This window comes from Centruroides sculpturatus, unplaced genomic scaffold, assembly GCF_000671375.1.
Source record: "Centruroides sculpturatus isolate CEXI.00-Female unplaced genomic scaffold, Cexi_2.0 scaffold176, whole genome shotgun sequence".
NCBI classification, from domain to species: domain Eukaryota; kingdom Metazoa; phylum Arthropoda; class Arachnida; order Scorpiones; family Buthidae; genus Centruroides; species Centruroides sculpturatus.
In genome coordinates this window covers 203,282-227,406 of record NW_019384551.1, presented here as the reverse complement: position 1 = coordinate 227,406, position 24,125 = coordinate 203,282, and the positions used below count along the sequence as shown (strand labels likewise).

The 24,125-nt window shown below is 29.6% G+C and overlaps 1 protein-coding gene across 1 annotated transcript in view; it reads right to left on the bottom strand.

Annotated features, from left to right (window-relative positions):
- Positions 1–21,801, bottom strand: part of LOC111623652 (BRCA1-associated protein-like) — a 38,104-nt gene extending 16,303 nt beyond the window's left edge. The window contains exons 1-4 of the mRNA XM_023366312.1: positions 21,615–21,801; positions 11,087–11,323; positions 4,086–4,677; positions 3,682–3,792 (exon numbers count right to left, since the gene is read on the bottom strand). Of these exons, the coding sequence (XP_023222080.1) occupies positions 3,682–3,792; positions 4,086–4,677; positions 11,087–11,323; positions 21,615–21,687 (1,013 nt within the window). The 5' untranslated portion in view covers positions 21,688–21,801. The remainder of the gene's footprint in view (positions 1–3,681; positions 3,793–4,085; positions 4,678–11,086; positions 11,324–21,614) is intronic.
- Positions 21,802–24,125: the final 2,324 nt, after the last annotated feature.

Genomic DNA, 24,125 nt, shown 5'->3' with positions numbered 1-24,125 from the left:
GTATACAGTTAAAGTTTTAACAAAGTTCGAGCGAATACGTAATTAGCAAAAAAAAAGTTGAAATAAAGTGATTAAACAAACATTATTACGAATATCGTAAATAACAGTTCACAAATGCATATATAGAAATATTTTTTGAAGGGGGAAATGGTGTTCACAATTTGAAATCGATTGGACACACTGTGCTCTAATGCTCGTGTAAACGCGCCCCATCTATCGTAGGATAAATGTACTTTGCGGGATTGTATTAAAAAACTTTCCGAAGTTTTATGGCAATTGTACTATGCCACAAACCTTCGCCGGAGTATATTAAACAACTTCCCAAAGTTTCACGGCAATCGGATAAACGGTGTGATAATGCATGAAGGACAGACAGACACACACACACACATTCATTTTTATATATATAGATTAAAAAATTATTAAAAATATGATTAAAAATTGCAGTCTGGCATTTTGACAATGTCACAATAAATAATTGCTTGTTATTATTTTTAGTTTTAATTAACTGGCTGTCTAGTTGCATATAAATACAGACGAATACCCAATGCCCCCTCAAAGGTGAGCTGCCAGCTTATTGGATTTGCCGACATACTGGATGCAGTGTTAATGGAATTTCACTGTATATATATTATATATATGTTAAAAAATATATCTATTTATTTATATATATCATTAAATCAGAAAAAATCTATAGAGTTGTATTTTAATACAACTGTTTAAATAAAACATTTTAACATAAATCTACATTTGTTTTCTAATCTATTTTATAATTATTTCACTTCCTTAAAAATTTTTCCAATTAGAGCTTGATTCATTTTTATTAAATAAACTTCTCTAAATAAACATAACAAATAAATAAACAAGTATATGATTTTAACTTTCAGTAATCTGTAATCAAAAAGGTATGTTTTGGAAAACATGACCTTATTTGTTTGTTTATAAAATTGTTGTAACTTGTAAACTTTTATTTTAGTTGGCTGAAGAGGGGCAAGGAATGCCCAAAATACGTAAAAATACAATGAACACGTATCAACTGAATAAAATTTGCCAAGTGTCTGAATAAATACAATAATTGATTTGTGTTCAAATTACTAAAAATTACTGGCTCAGTTTCAAAAATACCAAAGCAAGAATAATTCTTCATATTGAGAAATGAAAGTCATAAATATGAAATTATATAAATAATTCTGAAGTTCTACCACCATTTCCAAAATTTCCAATAGAGTTGTTATAAGATATAAAAAAAAAAAAATATGTAACTGCTCTGAATTTTATGAAATTCATAAATATGAAATAATGGAAAATTTATTTATTGCATGTCCTCAATTAATCTCCAGGATTTAAATAAATATTGTTTTTGAATGAACCTCAAAGAATAAAGGTACCATTAAAAACAAAACCCTGGGTTGAAAAGCATGGAAATATGCACTGTATAAATTAACATCTTAATACCCTCAGCCATCTGGTTCAGATGATGAGTATGAACCAGGAGAGGGTAATCAAAATCCTGATGTTGACAATGACATTGAAACAGATTTAAATGACAATGTAACAACCGAATTGGAAGATGCTGAATTGGGTTAACTATGAAAATACAGTAGAGCGTCGTTTATCCGAAAGCTGGTTATCCAAAACATCCGTTATCCGAAAGCATTCCAGACGGCAAATTTAAATTTTCGTTAGTGCTGTGGTGCTTCAATCTTTGGCTATTTCTTGGGCTACTCAAATATTTTACGTTTTTGATACTAAATTAACTTCTGAAGTATAATTTTTTATTGTTTTTATATTTTTCAATAAATTTATTTTGTTTGTACAAAATAAAAAAATAATTTTTAACGATACAATAGTCTTTGTTAGGCTTAACATCAATGAAAATTCAATGCGAAGCGACACGCAACGGAGAGAAATTTTAACATGGGATAAATTAATATATTTTTTCGTGCATGATTCGTTATCCAAAAAATAAGTTATCCGAACCACTCCAGTTCCCAATTTATTCGGATAAACGACGCTCTACTGTAATAATTACAGGTATGTCTTGATTAATGCAGTTAACTAATACCTCAATGCTACCGCATTAAAATTGTATTAATCAAATATAGTATCTATGTTAAGTAAAGAGAGCTGGTAAAGCTGTGTTAATTAACAGTCTCAACCATCTTATAACAGTATTTTAAATATTGTAGGTGTAACCTTAAATTATGATAATTAAGGTATTCTTTTCAATTTTTACTCATTCATCTCCTGTTGCAAGGTAATAAACCTCAGCCTTGAAAAACCCCGGGTCTTCAAATAAACCCAGGGGATACATACATTCTGAAAATAATCCTCCTAGGTTTAATCAAGGAAATATGATAAATATTATATATTTCATAAGATTGAAATATTTCTTTTCATAACATTAAAAATAATGATTATAGACTCTGCTTATTTGATAGCTGACATTTTTTGTTCTTTTAAATAAATTATATTTTTTTAACATTTATAATGATACTCTGAAAAAGATATCTATCTCAATTAAAACTAGCAAAAGAAAAAAGAAATCTAATTTCAAATTTAATTTACTTGTAATCTGAAATATATAATGAAACTTGCATGAAATAATTTATAAAAAATGACATTAATTTTTTCAAAATTCATCTGCAATAAAAATGATTTTAAAAAAGTCATTTTTCTTTAAAAATCAGTACTATATCAATACATTGGTTCCATATCTTGTGAATAACCATAATAAAATTTAGATATATTCAACATTATCATCACATATCCTAGTCATCAGTTAAGCTGAATCCTATATGATATGAGCATAACAATAACTTATTTCTAAAATAAACTAATAAATATGTATTATATTATTTCAAAAAATAAAATAGTTTTTTCCTATTGTTTCTGAAATGTGATAATCATTGTTGTGTGTTGTTTGTGTTTGTGTGTTTGTGTGTCTATCAAACCAACAGTTAAATTTATGAAAATATTTTGCAACAAATGATTAATTTTCCTTTGATATCTGTTTATGATTTAAATCCCTAAATCTTGCAATCTTTGGCAGATAAAAAAAAATTAACTTTTATGAAGCATAAGAAAAATTAAAAAGGATTAAATATGGAAACTGTATAAGCTAGAAAATAGGTTCAAGGTTCAGTCAGTTTATTATTTTGACAGTTGCCTATTCAAGAATTTTGTCACTACATTGTCAATATTTAATGACACTATTAATTTGAAAAATACTAGTTTTGCGTTTAAATATGTGACATTATAACTATGATTATTAGAACTGTTTGTTGGCATAAAAAAATATTCAATTATCATCGTGATATATTCAAGCCAAAAAACAATTATCTATATTTTTATATAATCAGACATTCATAAAGTGTAAAAACATTTGAATTACTTTTCACAATGCAGCTGACTTGAATTTTGTATACCATTATTTTTCAGACAAATATTTGTTGCTATAATTTATCATTATTCTGTATTAAAACTTCAATAAGAAATATATAAAACTTCCAATTTAAATTTCAATGTAAATTTTCTTGATAAAACCAACGTATTTAAAATGAACCAACTGCTGCACAAAATAAATTATTCTATTCTATCAGAACACAATTCTTCCTATTTGTGTGAATGAGTAAATTATATAAATTTTAAGATTATTTTGGTAATAATAATTTCACTTACTTGACAGGTGCTGTAAACTGTAAAAGATCATGAGTTGTCATAGCACCTGGGACAGCTAAAATACATAACATTTCACTTCTTTCTGCTTCTTCAGCTAAAGGAGTCCTTTGGCTTTAAAAATTGAATAATACATTTACTACTACTTATGGTAAAGAAAATTATAAATAATTAAAAAATAAAAAATAGCTTAATTATTTTTCTGTTAATCTGATGTAGAAAGTTATATTCTGTTTGCACTTATACAGCTAAAAATTTAATATGAAATGAAAAAGTTATTGTTTCATTTGTAAGGTAGACAACAATTAATAATATTAAAGTCATGCTTTTTAAAGTGAAATGTAAGATAAAATTATTAGAGTAAGACAATGGATTTCTAAGTTTATTAATATTAAAAATATACATACTTTTCTTTATAAAGATGTAGAATTCCTTTTGTGACCTCTACAAAATGATTTCCAGAATAAAATGGAATTTGAGTAGGAAATAATCCTCTAGATCGGTGTTCTGAGATATTTGCACTATTATCTGATAATGCAGGTGATGTTTCTTTTTGCATTTCTAAATGTAAATCACAACATGGAGGTGATGATTCTTTTAGACTCACGCTTCTTTTTAATTTATTCAATGACGATGAAGAATCAGACAACTCTTCATTTCTACACAATTCTTTTTGTTGTAGTTCCTTTGAAGAACCATCTTTAGTACAAGGTTGATTTTCTGAACTATCTTTACTTACATGAAAAACTTGTTGTTTCTTGTCATTAAAATCAAGCTGTTCTGCTGTATTCTTTCCTCCAGCTCGTTTTTTCCTGATAGGAGGCATTGGCATATTTACATTTTTAACTTCTTCTATGCTATTGATATCAGACTGCTTTTGTTTTACTTCACAACTGATTTTTTCTTCTTTTTCTATAATTTTAGCTACATTGTCATTCTTGTCAAAATTTGTATCATTTTCTAAAGTAGGCAGAGTATCCTTGCTAGCATTCATCAGTGCTGTATTANAGAGATCTAGACAGCAATGATGAGTGAATTATTTTAAATAAGCATTTAGAATTCTACACATTTGAAATAATTTTTATTATCATGATTTCAATAGAAAAATAGTAATCTATTTTTCTACTGAAATCATTCTAAATTATTTTTATATTATCATATTCATATGAAATTCATCTAATAACGAATTTCATATCATTGAGAATAAATTTAAAGGAAATTTATAAATATTTAATGAAATAACTACAAGATGATAATCAAATTATTTTTTTAAAGTTATCATTATATTTTTATCTTATAGTTCTAATATACTAAATAATAAATCTATTCTTATTAATAATTTTATAATCTTAATAATAATAATAATTGAAGTTTAGACTATTTACAAAAAGTCTAATTAACTTTTCGAGTCCATGTTTATCCCTTATACACCACCACAGAAGTAACAGTTTTAAAATTGCTTTGAAGAACACTTCTTAAACACAGGTAAAAATTTAGTAGAAAACTTCACAATGTTAAAAAAGATCAAGTGTCAGCCTTTTCTTGTAGGTTCTGACACTTTTACAATTAAAACCACAAAGAATTCTTCACACCATTATTTTTATCCACTTTTAAAAAACGTACTACCACTAGAGGGCCAGAAGCAGTTTTTAAAAAGTGGATAAAAATAATGGTGTGAAGAATTCTTTGTGGTTTTAATTGTAAAAGTGTCAGAACCTACAAGAAAAGGCTGACACTTGATCTTTTTTAACATTGTGAAGTTTTCTACTAAATTTTTACCTGTGTTTAAGAAGTGTTCTTCAAAGCAATTTTAAAACTGTTACTTCTGTGGTGGTGTATAAGGGATAAACATGGACTCGAAAAGTTAATTAGACTTTTTGTAAATAGTCTAAACTTCAATTATTATTATTATTAAGATTATAAAATTATTAATAAGAATAGATTTATTATTTAGTATATTAGAACTATAAGATAAAAATATAATGATAACTTTAAAAAAATAATTTGATTATCATCTTGTAGTTATTTCATTAAATATTTATAAATTTCCTTTAAATTTATTCTCAATGATATGAAATTCGTTATTAGATGAATTTCATATGAATATGATAATATAAAAATAATTTAGAATGATTTCAGTAGAAAAATAGATTACTATTTTTCTATTGAAATCATGACAATAAAAATTATTTCAAATGTGTAGAATTCTAAATGCTTATTTAAAATAATTCACTCATCATTGCTGTCTAGATCTCTGTATTATTTTTAATTTAACAGACATATATATTTTTTTTCTAACTCTTTCCGCCCTGTGGGCACTAAGAGGGCCTCTTTTTGCAAGCTCATTATGGGTTCGGCCAGGCCCACAATGGGGCTGCTGGGTGGTGAGGGATGGAGCCCAACATATCCGAATGGACCATCCCCCGAAAAATTCCTGGGGATTTTTCGACCCATTCAGTTTCAAACCCAGGTCCCCCAGAGCGGTGGGCTGCCACCTTGACTGCTTGTCATTTTAACAGATATTAAAAACATATACAGTACTTATATTTTATATACATATTACTAAAATGTTTAAATTTTAGATAAGAAAGAGTTTTGGGAAATGCTTTAATTTCCTTTAAAAAGAAATGGAAACAGAAAAACAAAAGAAAATATTTCACTATATACTGTATATGTGTGTACTTTAACAATTAAAGACAATGAAAAATTTATTATTAGCATTCCAGCTATTAATAACCTTACTGAAAATCTCCTGAAAATGATAATGAAAACAAGAATGATATATAAAAAAAATTTCTTCACATGAAAGATTATTTATATTTAAAAGTTTTCCCTAAAATAATAAAAAATTTAAGAAAATAAAATTACTAATCATTATACCTCTCAATACTGTAATGAAAATATAGTAGATTCCACTTAATTGGGCCACAATGAATAGATTATTTGGTCCAATTATCCATTTGTTATCATAATTGAAAAAAACACTTTTTCCACAGTAGTATAACAGGTATAATAATATATAAAAAATAAAAAATGTTTATTAAAAAATTAATTAAAGAAAGAGCATTTATTTTTATTACAATTTTTGAAAAACACCAGAAGTAATGGTGAGCAAACATGAGAGAACACTACCATTTACCCACAAGGTGTTGTCAGGGTCACTGGCATATGTGGTTATGTTCAATTTTATTAATCCAATATACATCCAAATATAGGTTTGTATAGATCAAAAAATAGCAACAAGATAAAGCATAAAAGATATACCATTTTAAATTTTTTAATAATCCAAACCAGTTATAAGTAGCCTGACTTTGCAACCTACATTGTCTTTCACTAGAAATATGTCTAGGTGGCAAGTAGCTAAGTAAGCAAACAAATGGTACAATCTGTTACATATGAAACAGATTATGCCATTGGTTTGTTTACTTAACTGCTTGCTACAGTTTCTTCTAGAAACCTCCTGTAGCATTCAAACTGGATAACTGAACCAGATTAAGCAGACACCAAAACTACTTTGTGTCTGTTCCAACTGAACGTTTTAAGTCTAGCAAATTTGAGAATATTTTAGATTATCATTTTCTACTTTAAATCCATATATAGCACAAAATTTTGATAATTGAAATAACTGCAATTCAACTTTAGGTACACTGTATACAGTTTGCTGTTCAATTATAATTGTCACTGTCCGAGTAACAAGCTGCTTCAATTAACTAGTGCCAATTAAGTACAATCAACTGCATTAAAAAACTTGTGGGTCAATATACATATAAACATCCCAAAGCCCAATATTTTAGTAATATGCTAAATAATTGCTGTATTAAATTGGGATACTTTACTGCTGATACATCTGTGCAGTAAGAGTTGCTAGTTGAGTCCCATTCCAGGTCATTCTTTTTTCCAGAATATTCTAATTTATTTATTAAATATATGAAAAATATTACAATATTTTGAAGCACTTAATCACTTAATCTTCATTTAGAAGAAACACTTTGCATTCTGTCCTTCTAAAACCTTCAAGAACAACAGTCTCTACAGGAGGAGTCAACCTTTTTTATTGAGGCTTCTCGTCCACCTTGGTATGTAAAAACTTTTAAAATACAGTTCCTAGGTGATGGTCCAATCACAATAAATTATTTTTAAAAAGTATATTACAATTAATACTTTGTATTAATTGTAATATACTTTTTAAAAATAATTTACAATTAATACTTTGTATTAATTGTAATATACTTTTTATTTATTAAATATTAATTTAATTATGAACATTAAATTTAATAAGAGATGGCACATAGCATCTATCTCTATTACCAAAATTATTTAGAATTTAATTTAAAATAATAGCAGTGAAGTACAGATTTAATCCAGCAATCATTTAGCATATTACTTGTGGGTCAAAAGATATAAAAGGTAAAATCTAATTACCATATTTATTCACATATAGGACAAGATGTGACTTTAAAGATCAAAATAAAGAAAATTAGATTTATTAATACAATTCTAATTTTATTTCATTTAACCACAAGTAAAATATCAAATTAATGTAAATGCACACATTGTCCCGCAAAAATTACTGGCATTTTAACTTTAAGGAAAAGTGTCGTAAAATCAACAACAAAATTTGTTCATGTAAAGCTGGACAATCGGGAATCTCTTTTTGCCAGTCGGGAATTCTTAACAGTTGAGTCCACTCTCTGTTGATTACACTTATGAACTTCTCCGAATTCTGATTTCTGAATAATCATCTGTTTTCACTTGGGAATGGATTAAAACTTATATTGAGCTCCCATGTGATTTTGAAATTTCAATCTGGAATTCAATTCAAAAGCTTTGCTTTTCCTATCGCTATTCATCTGTACTCTTGACAATATACAAGAACAATTCAAACAACCATATAAAATACTATATTTTTTACATATAAGAGGGTAAGCATCTGGTAAAAAATGCAAATACACAGTTCACAAAAATTATAATCTTTCACTCATGCAGATAGGACAACCTAGGAATTTGAAGCTGTAATAAATGAATAAAAACTTCATCTCATATGCAAGTAAATATGGTATTATACATTAAATACAGTAAGACCCTGCTTAACGCTGTCTCAATTAATGCTGATTTGATATAATGCAGCCTGCTTGAAGCCTAAAAAAAGGTCAAAATTTACACTTATTCAAATTATCGTGGCAATTCATTGATTCGTATATAATATGATTATTCCTGAACATGAAAACAATCAGCAAAAGGTGGCAATTTGTCGTAGCACTGTACTTTCCTTAAATCTATGTTGCTTTGGTGCAATTTTTGAAAAAATATAACATCATGGATGTCATAGGCAATATCAACTTTGCCTGACAAGAAATAAATGATAAATGCATGAATGAAGTGTAGAAGAAATTATTGCCGAAGGTATCCAAGAATTCTCAACAAGAAGAGCCTATTGTATCATTAGGTTGACCAAATTGCCAACCTAATCAATACATCAGGACTAGAAGATGTAGACAAGCAGGATATTGAACAGTTACTTCAGGTTTATGGTGAGAGTCTTATCTTCAAGAACTGGCAGAACAAGGAATTCATGTAGAACTTGAAAATAGTGATTCTGAAAACCTTCAAGAACCAAAAGAATTTCTCTACAGATTTCCTTAGTAAAAGTTTAGTAACGATAACCAAAATCGTGGTCGATCAAATTGTAGTGAATGATCGATTTTGAAAGGAGTGCAAAAGTGAGACAAGGTGTTTTGGATGTGATCTCCTGCTACCGAAATTTGCTTAAGGAAAGAAAAAAAAAGTGACAAATGAAACTACACAACTTTATTGCAAAATACAAGAATTTCAGAAGAGCCAGGACCTTCATCACAAAATATGAACTTTATATTTCTGTGTGCATATGTTTGTGTGTTATTTAACATATATTATTATGCAAATTAATATAAAAATAACTGAAAATTAAAGTAAAATCTGTTTATTTTTGGTCACATGTTCTTCTTTCCCTATTTACTCTGTGTTAAAATGACCTTGTTTAATGCTTTTTCATTTAGTGCTTTGTTGTCTAGGAATTTATCCCATGCTTTATGCAGGGTCTTACTGTATATTAATTAGGAAAGTTATAGTTATAATAATTATAATCATAACAACTTTTTATTTTATTGCTTATACAGTACAGCAGTTCACTAATCCAGCACCTAAAGGATCAGTGGTGCAAAGACAGAATTATGGCATGTTTTCTCTACATAAAACTAAAATGTTTTATTAAATAAAAATAATTTATCCTGTTATTAACTCATAACTGTAAAACTTCACAGCTTTGAAAACAAGAAAAAAGCCAATCATTATTATTAAAAACTTCTGTATAATCCATGTACAAAAGTATAAATTTATCCTTTAATAAATTTTCCAAACTTTATAAAATATTAATAAACTGGGAAAAAAGTTTCAGAAATTAGAAATTGCTTTGTTATGCGATCAAAATTATTAAAATGAAAAATGATAAATAATACCATTTGAATTAATATTAAGTTACTTATCTTTTTTGGTTCTTTGTTATCATTTTTTTCATCAGTTCATTAATATCTGTCCTCAAATTGAAAGTGTAAATTGTGAGAGAGTTAAAATATTCCAAAAATTTTTTATCAATGTTAGATTATTCAGAGTATTAGGTTTTCTCTCAAACTTATAATACTGCATAATTAATACAGCAGTTTTAAAATTAAAAAATACAATTGATATTGTTGTATGCTTGTATATTTTAAGTGCTATAATTTTGAGAAAATTTTATGTATGTTTGGATTTTGTGAAATTTTGGATCCTGAAAATATTCTGCATCTCCTTTTCATAAGTTGCATCGTACCACAATACTTTTTGCTGCCTGCAGACAGCTATACTTGATCAGCCAAACTGTCAGCAAACAAAATTAACAAGGTAACCAAGGAAACAAATTCCCTGACTTTTTCCAAACACTAATGAAAATCCCTGACTTTCCAGATGTGTTAGAACCCTGTATTTCTCTCTTTCCTTCCGAATGTGGCATCATATGACTAATAGAATCTAGCATGATAGACCACACATTAAACAACACATATGATGAACTTCATTTTTCCAGTTGGATCTATGAAACAGACACCCTTAACTATATAAAAAAACCACCAAAACAATTGTAACTAAACAAAAAATAAGAAACAATAGTCAAGTTCACTTTCAGTTCACTCTCAGAAGATTATAATCAAACAATTTCAGATTATCATGTGCCAATTATTTGTAAAACTGTATTATTCCAATTATATTAGTAACTTTAATATTAGATAAATTTCCAATATAAAATTAAATTAAATTTCTAATATAAAATTTCCAATTAAACTTTAGTTTAATTCAAATGCTAAAACAGTAAGATCATAAGAATTTGAAGTAAACATACCAACATCATCAAATGTTTCAATAGTTATTTCGTGTAATTCTCTCCATCCGCGGTATTTCTTTTTCCATGAATCAGGGTCTTTTTCTTTTTTCTCTGCCTGCTGGTCACTTGAAAGTGGTTGGTCAATTGCATTAGCACTGTTATCTTCAGGATTTTCAGTAGGTGTATCAACTGATGGAACCGATTCCTTGATTTTTTGCTGTTCAGCAGAATGCATTATTCTTTCCAATTTTGGTGCTAAAAATTAAATATTTTAAGAGAATATTCAATACAGCATAAAGTATTGTATTTGCATTAATACTTCTATAATATTAAATATAAAAGTGTAATATTACTTCTTATATTGCATTGATATTTATTTGTATGTAAATAAGCTTTATAATTACAATAACCCAATGTATCTGTTCTTTTTACATTTCCAAAAAATCCACATACAAGAAGATATTGTCCTTATGGAAAAATGAAACATTGGTTTCAGATCTTAAAAACCAGTAAAAATAATGCAATAAACTAATCAATATAATAGGATGTGTTTAAATAATTTTAGTTAATAAATCAGAGAAAGAACAGTTGTAACTTATCTGCAAAATTGTAAAAAGTTATTCCATACTGAAAGAAATGCAATCATAAAACTTCAAATTAAATTTTTCTCTGACTCCCTCAGTCATGAGATAAAGTTAGAATAAAAGACTGATTGTTGCCATACATATTCAAATAAGCTATAAAAAAACAGTCAAATCTTAAATGATAATCAAAAATCAGAAGTACAGGACTTTGTGACCTAAAGGAAGGCAAGAGAAAAGTATATGGGATCAGACCCAAGAGATCTTTCTTGACTATTATGTTTACTGACTATAATGAAACTAAATTCATATGAAATTATTGAATTTGTTAAAGAAACAATTTACATTACAAAAACTTACATTTATTACTAGTGCACGAATGCAAAGAACTTGTGTTTATTTTTATCTAATAAATAAATTGTTCAAAAAACACAAAGATCAAAGTTTTTGAAAATAATTTAATATGCAAATTTAAGTAAAATTTTAAATAATTATTGCTGTGATACAACATTCATTATGCCAAAATTTAAAATTATAATAAATTTCATACTTTTCTATTTCAAATTTGTAAACTTAATTTTATGAAAAATTCTGAAGTTTTGAACTGTTTTTCCCAAGAGACAAGACAAGGAAAATTTTGAAGTTTCCTGGAAATTTTAACATGGGAATTCCCAAATCAAACTCCTAGTGTCAACACATCATGTCCAGTCAACTTTACTACTTATAATCAAATTGTTTACAACTCAAAAGTGGCTTAATTAATTATGTTGATTAACAGACATCCACCACCACCACCGGACATGTGCCAGGTGAGCATTGCTCGTTGTCAGTTGATTCATCCAACTGAAACACAACAAATAAGCCTACTGATTCTGACAATATAATATCAACTCACATTTCACATCATTTGTTTTTGACATTGAACAATATCATTCAAAAGAACTATCTTTATTAATTTCCATTTTTTGCCTTTTCCTTAAGCATTAAAAATTAGTTTGGCATTTATCAGTTTTTCTGCTATAATATGCTCTTTTCCAGTCCATGCTATAAACAGCAATGTTCTATAGCAGCGTTTCTCAACCGCTGGTCTGCGGAGAATTTTTACCACTCTGCATTAAAAAACTTTCTTTTTGTCAAGGGTTTTTATTTATTAATAATTACAATTAAAAACAACAATAAAAATTATACTTTTAGTAAATACTATTAATTTAATTTTTTAGTAATCATAAGACTGATTTTTTATTCTCTGCTATATGCAATATTTTTACGATATTATCATGGTTTTCTGTGATTTTTGTCAAAGATTTATGTATATAAAATAATAATAATTTTACAATTTACTTCTGTAGTAATTCTTTAATATCTAGTAAAAGTTTTTGTTAAAACACCACCGGTCCGCGAAATTTTTTTCACAAATTTTACCGGTTTGTGGGCCAAAAAAGGTTGAGAAACGTTGCTCTATAGGACACCTCCATAGCATTAGTGTTTTCACTATCAGAAGCACTTTTTATTTATGACCTTTTTATTCTGTATCAACTTTTTGTATTTGCTTATAGAGAACTTAAGTATTATGATGTATTAGTATACATTTGGACTCAAAACATAATTTAATCTGTTTCTCTGCTTTTTCGGTTAAAACTTCATAACTTAAAACACAACTTGGTTCATGTTTTTTTATTATTTGTCTAAAAAAAAATTATCTTCAAGTAATCACTCTCAAGTAAATCGTCTGGAGTAATGCTACTCACAAAAGCGAGTAGCACTTTCTAGATAAAGATGACAATTAAATCATGTGTCTAGATAAAGATGTTTAAATTGAAGCATGATAAATTAATCATATTTCTAAAGATGACAATTAAAGCAATAGCAAAGTTTTGCTATTGCTTTAATTGTCATCTTTATCTAAAAGCAAATATAAACATTACATCAAGCATATCTTTCATTCTTTGCATAATTTGTATTTATTTATATTTTCATTTCTTTACTGCATCTTACACTTGCTTAATCTGTATATTAAAATCTCAGATTTAAACCAGTGATCCAAACAACTTTCCTCTTTTGACTGATTCAGTGTCACAATTTCAACATCAAAATCAAAGTAAATACAGTAAAACCTGTCTATGGCGACCACCCACGGTTCTTTTAAAAAGTGGTCTTTTAGACAGGTGGTCGTCCAATACAGGTGGTCCTGTAATAACGTATTTCCGTACGTATTTTGCGCACTTTTTAGCCATTTCTACTAAACAAAACTCGAGGTGAGCAAAAATAAGCGAATTTTTTCAACGATAGGGCTATATTGGTATTGTATTTTATTTTAAAGATTAATACAATACTCGCATTTTCTCGATTATAATGCACACTTTCTTTTTTCCCACTTAATTAATTCGACTCGGTTTTTTTCGTTCTCTCCTCAGTTACGTGTATTATGTCATCAATATACAAGCGCGTCCTACCTCTCCATCACTTTGCTTTTGGTTTTCGTTAGTTTAATCATATTTTAACTTTAAAAATACTGTATTTTTTAATATTTGATATTTTCTTAATTAATTAAGTACAATAAGAAAAATTATTAATAATAAAACGATTTTATTAATTTTTTCGTTGTACGATTTCATTACAATCGCGGAATCGAAAAAGGAAGTAAAACTGATTTTTGCATTAATGCGTTTATTGTTTTTTGAATATTTTGCCTGCGAAAATTACTTGGATATTATTTTTCTAAAAATATCGCGAAAATAAGGTAGGTTGATACAGGAACTATTTATTGCACGTGTACTGTATATGAGCTTCAAAATAAATAAATAAAAATAGATTTTATCAAACGATGAGATCAGCTGATTAATTGTATCGTGTACAATATTTTACATCCCCAAGGAAAATACTGTAGGTCTACGGTAAAATCAATTTCGTTTTCCCACAGTTAAAATTCGCCGCTAATTGCTGTTGTGATAACTTTAATTAATTAATAATACGATCTTCTAACGACAGTACATTTCTTTCGTTTTTCGGACATTTTCCAACAAACTGAAATGAATTTTCTTTGTTGCTAGACTAATTTATTAACACCTGCACCTAATTTCGAGGGTGGGAGAAGTGCCCTGGATGGGTTCGAACAAGCGTTTAGACTAATTTATTATATTAGGAGGGAAAACGTTGTTGAGATGGGTTCTTACAATAGTTTAGACCAGATACATTCGCGAAAGTGGTCGCTTATTACAAGTGTTGTATGTTGTTTCGGACCAAAACTCGATGCCCGCGGTCGCGTTACACAGGTGGTCGTTTAATACAGGTAACTTATACGAAGACTCTATGGATAAACTATTCCGTGCCAGAAATTTTTGCCCATTTTGACAGGTGCCCGTCGAATGCAGGTGGTCGCCTAAGCAGTTTTCACTGTATATGAATGTAAGGAAAACTGTGTTATTATTATACAGGTTATAGAGTAGACAATGATTAAAGAGTATATGTGAGGTAACTAAATAAATGATGTTGTTTTTGATATGTGAATAAAAGTGTTTGTATTTTTTGTTTAAAATAATTTTATTCATCAAAATATTTACTTTCACATTCAATTACACTTTCTGAACAAGAGGGTAGTCTGAAAATACCTTTTTATAAATAATTTGAATGACTCCCAAAAAAAAATCTACGTTCATCACAAGTACTTGAATGTTGGTCAAACCCTCACAGAAGATCTGTACAATGAGCAGCTACAGAGTACAGTAATACCCCAAACTTATGCGATAGGTGAGACCTAACGATAACTGCGTAAGTCAAATTCGCGTAAGTCGGGGTATAATTTCGTAATTTGTGTAAAACACAAATCGGATGTATGATGTATGTAAGCTAATAAATGTTCTCGTTAATCTTATCTTGTCTTTTGATTCGTTCACGGTTAGAAGAAATTACCACATAAAGTCTCTCGAGTCTCCATAGATATAAAAAACACAGAAATAAATAACACAAAATAAATTGTGGCTATGTGTCGATTCCGCGCGACATGTCTGAACATGTAAGCCGAACAATAGTGTAGGGCAGGGGTCGGCAACCTGCAGCTCACGAGCCACATGCGGCTCTTTGGATGTGAAGCTGCGACTCTTTAGTTCCATGCACAAATATTTATTTTATCAAAAAAAACATTTAAAAATCGTTTGAATCGATTAACGAGGATTAGGCACCGATTCTATCTCTCAGCCACTTGTACTCGCTATTCACCGCACCCCCCAGTGACATGCATCGTCACTGTCGTCAGTCTGTCAGAAGCTCTCGAATGACGCCGTCGTCGGATGTTTCTATTATCTAATTTGTTGTGAAAAACACTACTTATATATGAATAAATAGATATTTTTTCTTATGAATAAATAGATTAGTTTTTTATCAAAAAACTTTATTTATGCAAGTACTATTTATTGTTGGCAAGAAAAAATTTTGTGGCTCTTTAAAAACTTTGAAATTTTGTAAATTGTAATTTTGGCTCTTCCGACTCAAAAGGTTGCCGACCCCTGGTGTAGGGGATTGAGTAATCAAGAGTTGCTTGGCACTCAAACAAAAGATGAATCGACGAGATTTGAAAATCGTGTAACTCCGGGTTCGTGTAAGTTGGGGTAGCGTAAGTCGAGGTATTACTGTACATGACAAATTAAGGCTAAAACAGCCACCTTTAGCAAATCAAGGTGTTTTTGTTTTTATAAGCTAACACTCATCCACACATTCCAGCAATTACAATAAACAAAATAATGCAATTGAAATGGAAACTTTATCTTATTCTTCCTATTCTACTGGTTTATCTCTGTCGGATTACCAAAATTTTGTAATCTTTGGATTGTGGCCGTCAGCCATATCATTGTATATATTTTAGGCTTAGTATTTCCTTTGTTCTTTGTCTTGACTATCCTAGAACTTTCTATCTTAATCCTTCTTCCCTCGGGTGGATTCACCAGTTCTCGGAACGAATGTTGGGAAACAAAAGAATTAACAACTCACTGGAGAATCGAAAGAGCAGACAAGCTCAGATTTGGTGGAGACCTCGTGGTGACAAGAGGTGCTACTGAGTTGTGCTCGGGATTGCAGCCAGGGCAATCAGAGGCAACTATGGACATTTTTCATAAGAATATCGGAGAACTGTACTCAACATCTTGAGGGTTTAACCTTAGTAGTGGCCCCAGTTTATGAGAATAATGAGAGAAAGTAGATTCATGAAACTATGGTGCCAAAGACAAAGATCTTCCAGCATTAAGAAGGCCAGTGTGATTACCGTATGAAGATTGTCCATGCAAGGTGGACCACTGTTCAATTGTTACACATGCAAATTGAAAGCCTGTGAGTTGGGATCGGCATTTTAGGTATGCTACAATATTATGTTGTATATGAGTAAAAGTAGGAGAGAAAAAATTAAACACTTATCTTCTAGCATAAATATTTTGGTAATATACTATTATAGATTTAATAATAATGTAGATTTTTCATTATAGATACAACAGTTTCATTTAGAAACAATTTTAATATAGAATCACATCAAATAATCATTAATGTTATTTATTATAGATCCTATGAAAAAGAATAATGTTATAATTTCAGTTATACTGTTATCACAGTTTTGACATCAATTTAAAAATGATTTATTTATTTATTTGTTTTATTTATTTATAATAAATTTTATTTATTATAAATAAATAACAGCTAGAATTTTAATTCAAATTAATAATTAAAATTACAACTTATTTTTAAAATTTCAGTAAAACAAAAAATGTGTACCAAGCACAAGCATTCTAGGTGAAACTTTTTTGTTTTCTCTCATTGAAAATACCTTTTACTTTTTTGTTTTTGAATTATTGATTGAAACAAAAAACTTTTAAAAGGTATAATTTTTTTTTTTCAGTTCAAAAGAAGTTCACTTTAGGTATCAACATTGGAGACAATGATACGTCACACACTCCAGTTGTTACTACCAAAAACAAGCACCTGGCAGAGATTAGTTCAAAGGTGGGAACAGTGCCAGCAGCAGATATGGATGATATGGATGACTAATTACTTCCATGACTCATTTTTGTCATTTTGAATAAGTTTTACTTATATGACTATTTTAATCAAATATCAGAAAAAATGTTTCATTTATAGATGATCATTATCTTTGCAATACATTTTAAACCATGGTTCAGCTAGCCATTACATAATGTTATATAAAAAACATGAATTTGAAAAGTTTCATAACACATTCATTGATATGTAAATTTCAATCATACCAATTAATTAAAAGTTTTTCTTTTTTTTGTGATAATTACTGCATTTTGTATAAAATGACTTTTTAAAGCTGATATTTTAAAAGTTAGGACAATGTAAAATACTATTGAAAATGACATGTAAAACAAAGAAAATATCCTTTATTACTAATCTATATATTAATTTGATAAGCCTGATATACTGTTCATCTTTGTTTGAGTGAGTAAATGAGGGTACAAACATGATTCAGGTGTCAAAATAAAGAGCTCTTATCCTATAGATGAGTCTACTGCAATAAGAAAAAAAATTTACTACTGTTTGAGGATGGTGGAGTGGGAAAGGTACAATGTTAGATCTATGGGATAAACATGTTTGGCACTCTTGAGCCATTTAGCCAGTGGTGTAGCGTGGGTGTCGGTCACCTGGGGCGGAGAAAAATTTCGCTGCCCCTAAATTTGGTATCTCCATTTAAAAAACTAAAATTCAGTTTCGTCACAGAATACGTAATGAAAAATTCTGTGCTCATTTCAATCGGACCAACAAAAATATGAAATGAAATGGTTCAAATTTTTACAAGATATTATTATTATTTATTGTGAAATTTTGCCGCCCCCACTATGCTACACCACTGCATTTAGCAATTTAGTTTTTTTTTTATCCATTAGAACAACTCATTGCCCACCCTTATACTGAACTCCTTGTTTTGCTAATTTACATATTAAGATTTTATGCATTAATTTTTTAACATGAATAAATCTAAACACTTACACTATCTATTTAAATATTAAAATAAAATTAAGAATCACTTTTATTTTTGAATTAAACTATTTTAAGTTTTTAGAATCTGTAATAAAAAAGTATGTACAGTAGAACCTCGATTATCCGGACCTCTATTATCCGGATTTTCGATTATCCGGATTGTTCAAATAAACAAAAATTTTACGAATTTGCTGATTTGCACTTGGCGAATTACGACATTGTTTATGTACGTGATGGAATGCATAACATTTCTTGTTTCAACAATGTCTCACCCGACACAGTGGTCGTAAACTCTTAAATATATTTTACGTCGTAATAAAAATATAACTTTCATACGTATTTATAAATAATTTATACTCAAATTACATCATTTCTATAACCAAGGGCGGCGTATGGGCAACATGGGCCACCCAAAGGGCCTCGCGCCTCGAAGGTTTATGCATTACTTAAAAGCCGCGAACGCGACGAAAAAATTTTACTCGTCATAAAACAATAAATAGTTTGTCAAACTTTTATTCATAAAAATGCAGTTTCAACTGCTTTTTATTTTATAAAATCTGTCTTCTTGAGCCGCCAGAGGGCCTTTTAAACAACAGCTAATCTGTTAGCGCTGGTCAGTAGTAGTCCAAATTCAATAAAACATTTGTTTCTTGAAAATTTGATCACAATTCAAATACAGTATTTATTTTTAATATTACCAATATGTCATCGAAAAGAAAATGTGTTGTATTATCATTAAAAGACAAATTAAAGTATTTGTTTCGATTATCCGGATTTTTCCTTATCCGGACTACCTTCATCCCCAATTAGTCCGGATAATCAAGGTTCTACTGTATTAGTAAAATGAATGAATTACTGTACTTTTCAACTCTAAAAAGACAATAAAAGTTTTTAAATAAATTAATTGTGTCAATATTGACCACAGCATCAATCTCTGATTTTATTTTATGGTTACCCATGTCTCTGACAGTTCATGGGGCTAATAAGCAAAACAGATCCATCCTGGGCTTCATGAATAAAACTTTTTTTGTTGGTAGATTTGTCAAGAAATCCAACTTCACACTAAGTAACAAATTGGATGGTTAGAATCATGTTTCGGTCTTATCATGGAGTACTTGGTTTGGTAACTGAAGGTTGGACCTAACATTGTATCTTTGCCAATCCACCATCCCCAAACAGTGATGATAGAGGCAGGCTGCCACTACTATTACTGCTAATCCAAAGCTCTGCCAGTTGAAGTTGATTGGCCTTAAGAATGATATATTGGCCCGCTAGGATCTGGATGCAAAATTAAAAAAAGCCTCATGATACCAAAGAATGTGTAGATGACAATCACTTGCAGGACCCAGAAAACACTGCTGTACCGATGAATTTTGTGTAAAATGCCAAATTTTAAGTAAATTCATTATATTTTAATTGGATAAAACTGTCAATTTTGATGGGTTTCTGCTAGTTTATTATAATAAACAAAAGAATATATAATAAATGGCACTCTTCCATTTTGTTATCCATGTACAGTACAATACAACAATGACGTCACACTATCGGAACCCGTGACTGGTGCTCTATGCGTATACGTTAAATATCGCTTGACAAACGTTTTCGAGCGTTCTGTTCGCTCTTCTTCAGGTCAACTGAAAGAATTCCCCGGACGGAGTGCATATTATTCTTCTGACGTTGTTTTCATCCCGGTGCTGAGAATAGAGTATTTCCTGCATTTAAATACAACAATGCTCATGACCATCACATGTACTACACAATGCAAGGGCAAATGTGCACATAATGTCAGTTTCATTGATTATCTGTGATTATGGAAGCAAAAGTAGCTGTCCATAAATTATGTCTCCATTTTTCTTTAAATTTTTACTCCCTCTCGTCCCAGTTTGTCCAAGTTTCTATCAAGAGAAATTACAAAAATAGATAACAAGACAGATATTATGTCTGTTTTATTGTCCATCTGTTTACCCATAGACTTACAGGAAAACTTACCAAAATGTATAAGAAAATAGACATTAGCAAGTCTGTTTTGTTAAAACTTATATTTGCAACTTACACATTACAAAGTTCTTATAATCAAAAGGCAGCCACTAAGTGGCCAAAAACATTTGTTTTCTTCCATTTATCTAATGCTTATTAAACGTCAGTGCTGGAAGTAACACATAATACACATAATTCACTTATAATAATCTTATAATAAATCTGACCAAGTACAATTTTAAATTTGAACTTTGGAGGGATTATTTTTACAACATACATATCCCTCAGGGTTTTTTCAAAACTGGTTAATTACCTTGCAACAGGAGACGAGTGGGTAAAACTTGAAAGAATTACCTTATTGCCTGTATGCATACATTTTCCAAACTATCAAAACCATTTATTGACTTTATTTATGGATTACAGCTACAAAATATGAAATAATTACTGTTTTCAAAGTTAATCCAATTCAATATCTTCTGATTCAGTTGTTACATTGTTGTTTGTGTTTTTCAATTTGCAATTTGTAATTTTATTTGCAGAAATGTTCCTGTGAACCTTTTGGAATAGAAAGTGCTGTCCAACTCTAGACAATTTTATTAAGTTCCTTACCTGATCAAAATTTATTTGAATCCCAGTTTAATCTAGTGCCGAGAGGTCAAAGCTTACGTAACAAAACTTGTGTAATAAAATCTGTGCATTCAATTGCATCAATTGTAGGTGTGTTGGATTTTTACAGTATATTTGATCAAATTGTTCTGAAAATAATGTTTATGCATCAAATTATTTTTGTTGAATCATAATTCAGAAATTTTATACATAAAATATTATAAATTTTTTCTATAGAATTTTTTAAGATTTAAAATATTACATTTCAAAACTGAATTATCATAAATAACTGGAGACGAAACCAAATATCACTTGTAAAGTTGCATGCAATTGTTCATATTGTCATATGGAAATTCTAATTAGTTCTATTAATAAATCCTTAGGGAAAAACCAAAACAACTTACCTACGAAATGTAGACTCGGTAATTCACAGTCGCTGGCTATTTCAAGGCGCAATATCACTAACGAAACGGACATAATACAATATAAGGTGAAATTTCATCGAATTCCCTTTAGTAAACACAGCATTACATCTAAATCTACGCATAAAAACACTGACAAAAACAAAGCAAACCAATGAAGCGCCATCTGAATTTTCCGTAAAGAAAACTGAATATCAATCAGTGTTGCCAATGTAAAAAATACCGACAAGTGAGGAGATAGTGATTTTTTTTTTTTTTAACTCTTTTCGCCCTGTAAACACTAAGAGGGCTTCTTTTAGAAAGTTCATTACAGGTTCAACCAGGCCCATAATGGTGTTGAGGGACATATCAGGACGGAACACCTCACGAAAAATTCCTGGGGATTTTTCGACCCGTCCGGATTTGATCCTGGATCCCCCAAAGCGGTAAGCTGCTGCCTTGACCGCTTGGCCATCCGGCCTTCAAAAGAGACAGCGACTGAAATTATGCTGTTTCAATTTGAAACTTCCAAACATGGAACTATATGGAATAGCAAAAGATAGTCAACCACTGAAGCTAATACACGCGCGCGCAACCCGGTGTTCTTCACATTGTGCTGAGAACTAACATTTTTTTTTTTTTTTTTTGTGAAAACATTGCGTTCTGAGTTAATTTTGTTTAAACTGGTTACAATTTAAAGATTAGCTGACTATAACATATAAGTCGATGTAATTATATCGTGTTATGTTGTCATTAATTTCATTTCTTATATGCTTGTAAACATATGAGCATTTGATGGGATTTATCCATACACGCGTTTTATTTCATGTTCGGGATACCATAGAGATCCACGATGAGTGAAATAATTCTGATAATGTTAGGGTTACGTTAATTGTTTTGGGGAAGGATGAGAAATAACGGAACAATTTAAATAATGAGGAAATAGTGGATGTAAAGTATAATAGTGAATGCTGTCAAGAAAGAAGATAAAACATGAAAAAAGTTGCAAAATTACAGAACTTCGCCTATTATAATATAATAGGCGAAGTTCTGTAATTTTAAAACATTTTAGTTTTTACATGGAGTTTCTATCCATTGACTACTTACTTTCAAATCTTTGTTTAACTTTTCTTTTGCTTATAACATTTTTCTTAATTTTTAAATTTTTTATGAATTTTTTAATAACATTTCTGATGATTTTTTTATGAAACGAAAATTTCAAATGATTGATAATCTAATAGTTAATAACTTATTGATCAAAATTTAATATCAAAATGATGATCAATACGATCAAAAATTGATCTTAATTTTGATCAAAATGATTTTGCAGTATTTACATTCATCAAATATATTCATCCTCTTCCTAGCATATAAATGATAAAGAACTAAGTATCATTTACATAATTATCTTTAAAATACATAANTCTACAATTTTTCTTAATTTTTAAATTTTTTATGAATTTTTTAATAACATGTTTTAATAACAATAATAGTAAAGGTCCGAACATGTGTTCGGGCTTTTACTCTTTAGTTGCTAAAAATTTTTCCCCGCACAATCCTGAGGCGTGACGTTACCTGGCTTAAGCTGTCAGTGGAAATAGAGATAATCTCTAGCAACTCTGATTTCTACTGATAGTTTGAAGCAGGGCCGGATTAACCCACTTTGGGGCCCTAGACATTTTTTTCTTCAAAGTCCCCTGTCGGCTCTTTCAATTAATAAATTTTGTTACTATTATTTCTATTAAATCGCATACGGACACTGCAGCTGCTTAATAAAAAAAAATAATAGCAAAATTATTTAATAATATTTCACAGGATTTCACTGGAATATATATAGTTAATATTATTCTTATCGCTATAAAAAAATTCTAAATTATTGGGAGTTCCCTTTTACTTTCAATTAGAAGAAACAAGAATACGAGGGTTTGTTCAAAAAGTTCCCGAACTTTATTTATTACAAAAAAATACTTCACATGCTTCACATATTTGTCAGGGTTCCCTTCAAAGTAGTCTCCTCTGCAACGTATACACTTATTTCAACGGTGTTTCCACTTTTTGAAACAGTCCTGAAACGCTTTTTCCGGAATGCTCATAAGCTCCTCCGTCGTTTTTTTCTATCTTTCGAATGGTGGCAAATCTTTTTCCTTTGAGCGTGTTTTTTAGTTTGTTGGAGAACAGGAAAAAGTCTCTTTGTGTCAGGTCAAGTGAGTAGGGGGGAAGCACAGCGGTCTTGTTTTTGGCCAAAAACTCACGAATTCTGAGGGACAAATGAGCCGGCGCATTGTCGTGATAAAAAAAAAAAAACACTCACCGCTTCTCCAAAGTTCGGGCCGTTTTCGCCTGATTCTCTCCCTTAGGTGTTTCATAACACCAATTAGTACGCCGTGTTGACTGTCTGGCCTGTAGATAGGTATTTATGATGCATAACCCCCTTTGCATCGAAAAAAACAGTCAACATCACGTCAACATTTGAGCGAACTTGTCGAGCTTTTTTCGAGCACTGTTTCACCCACC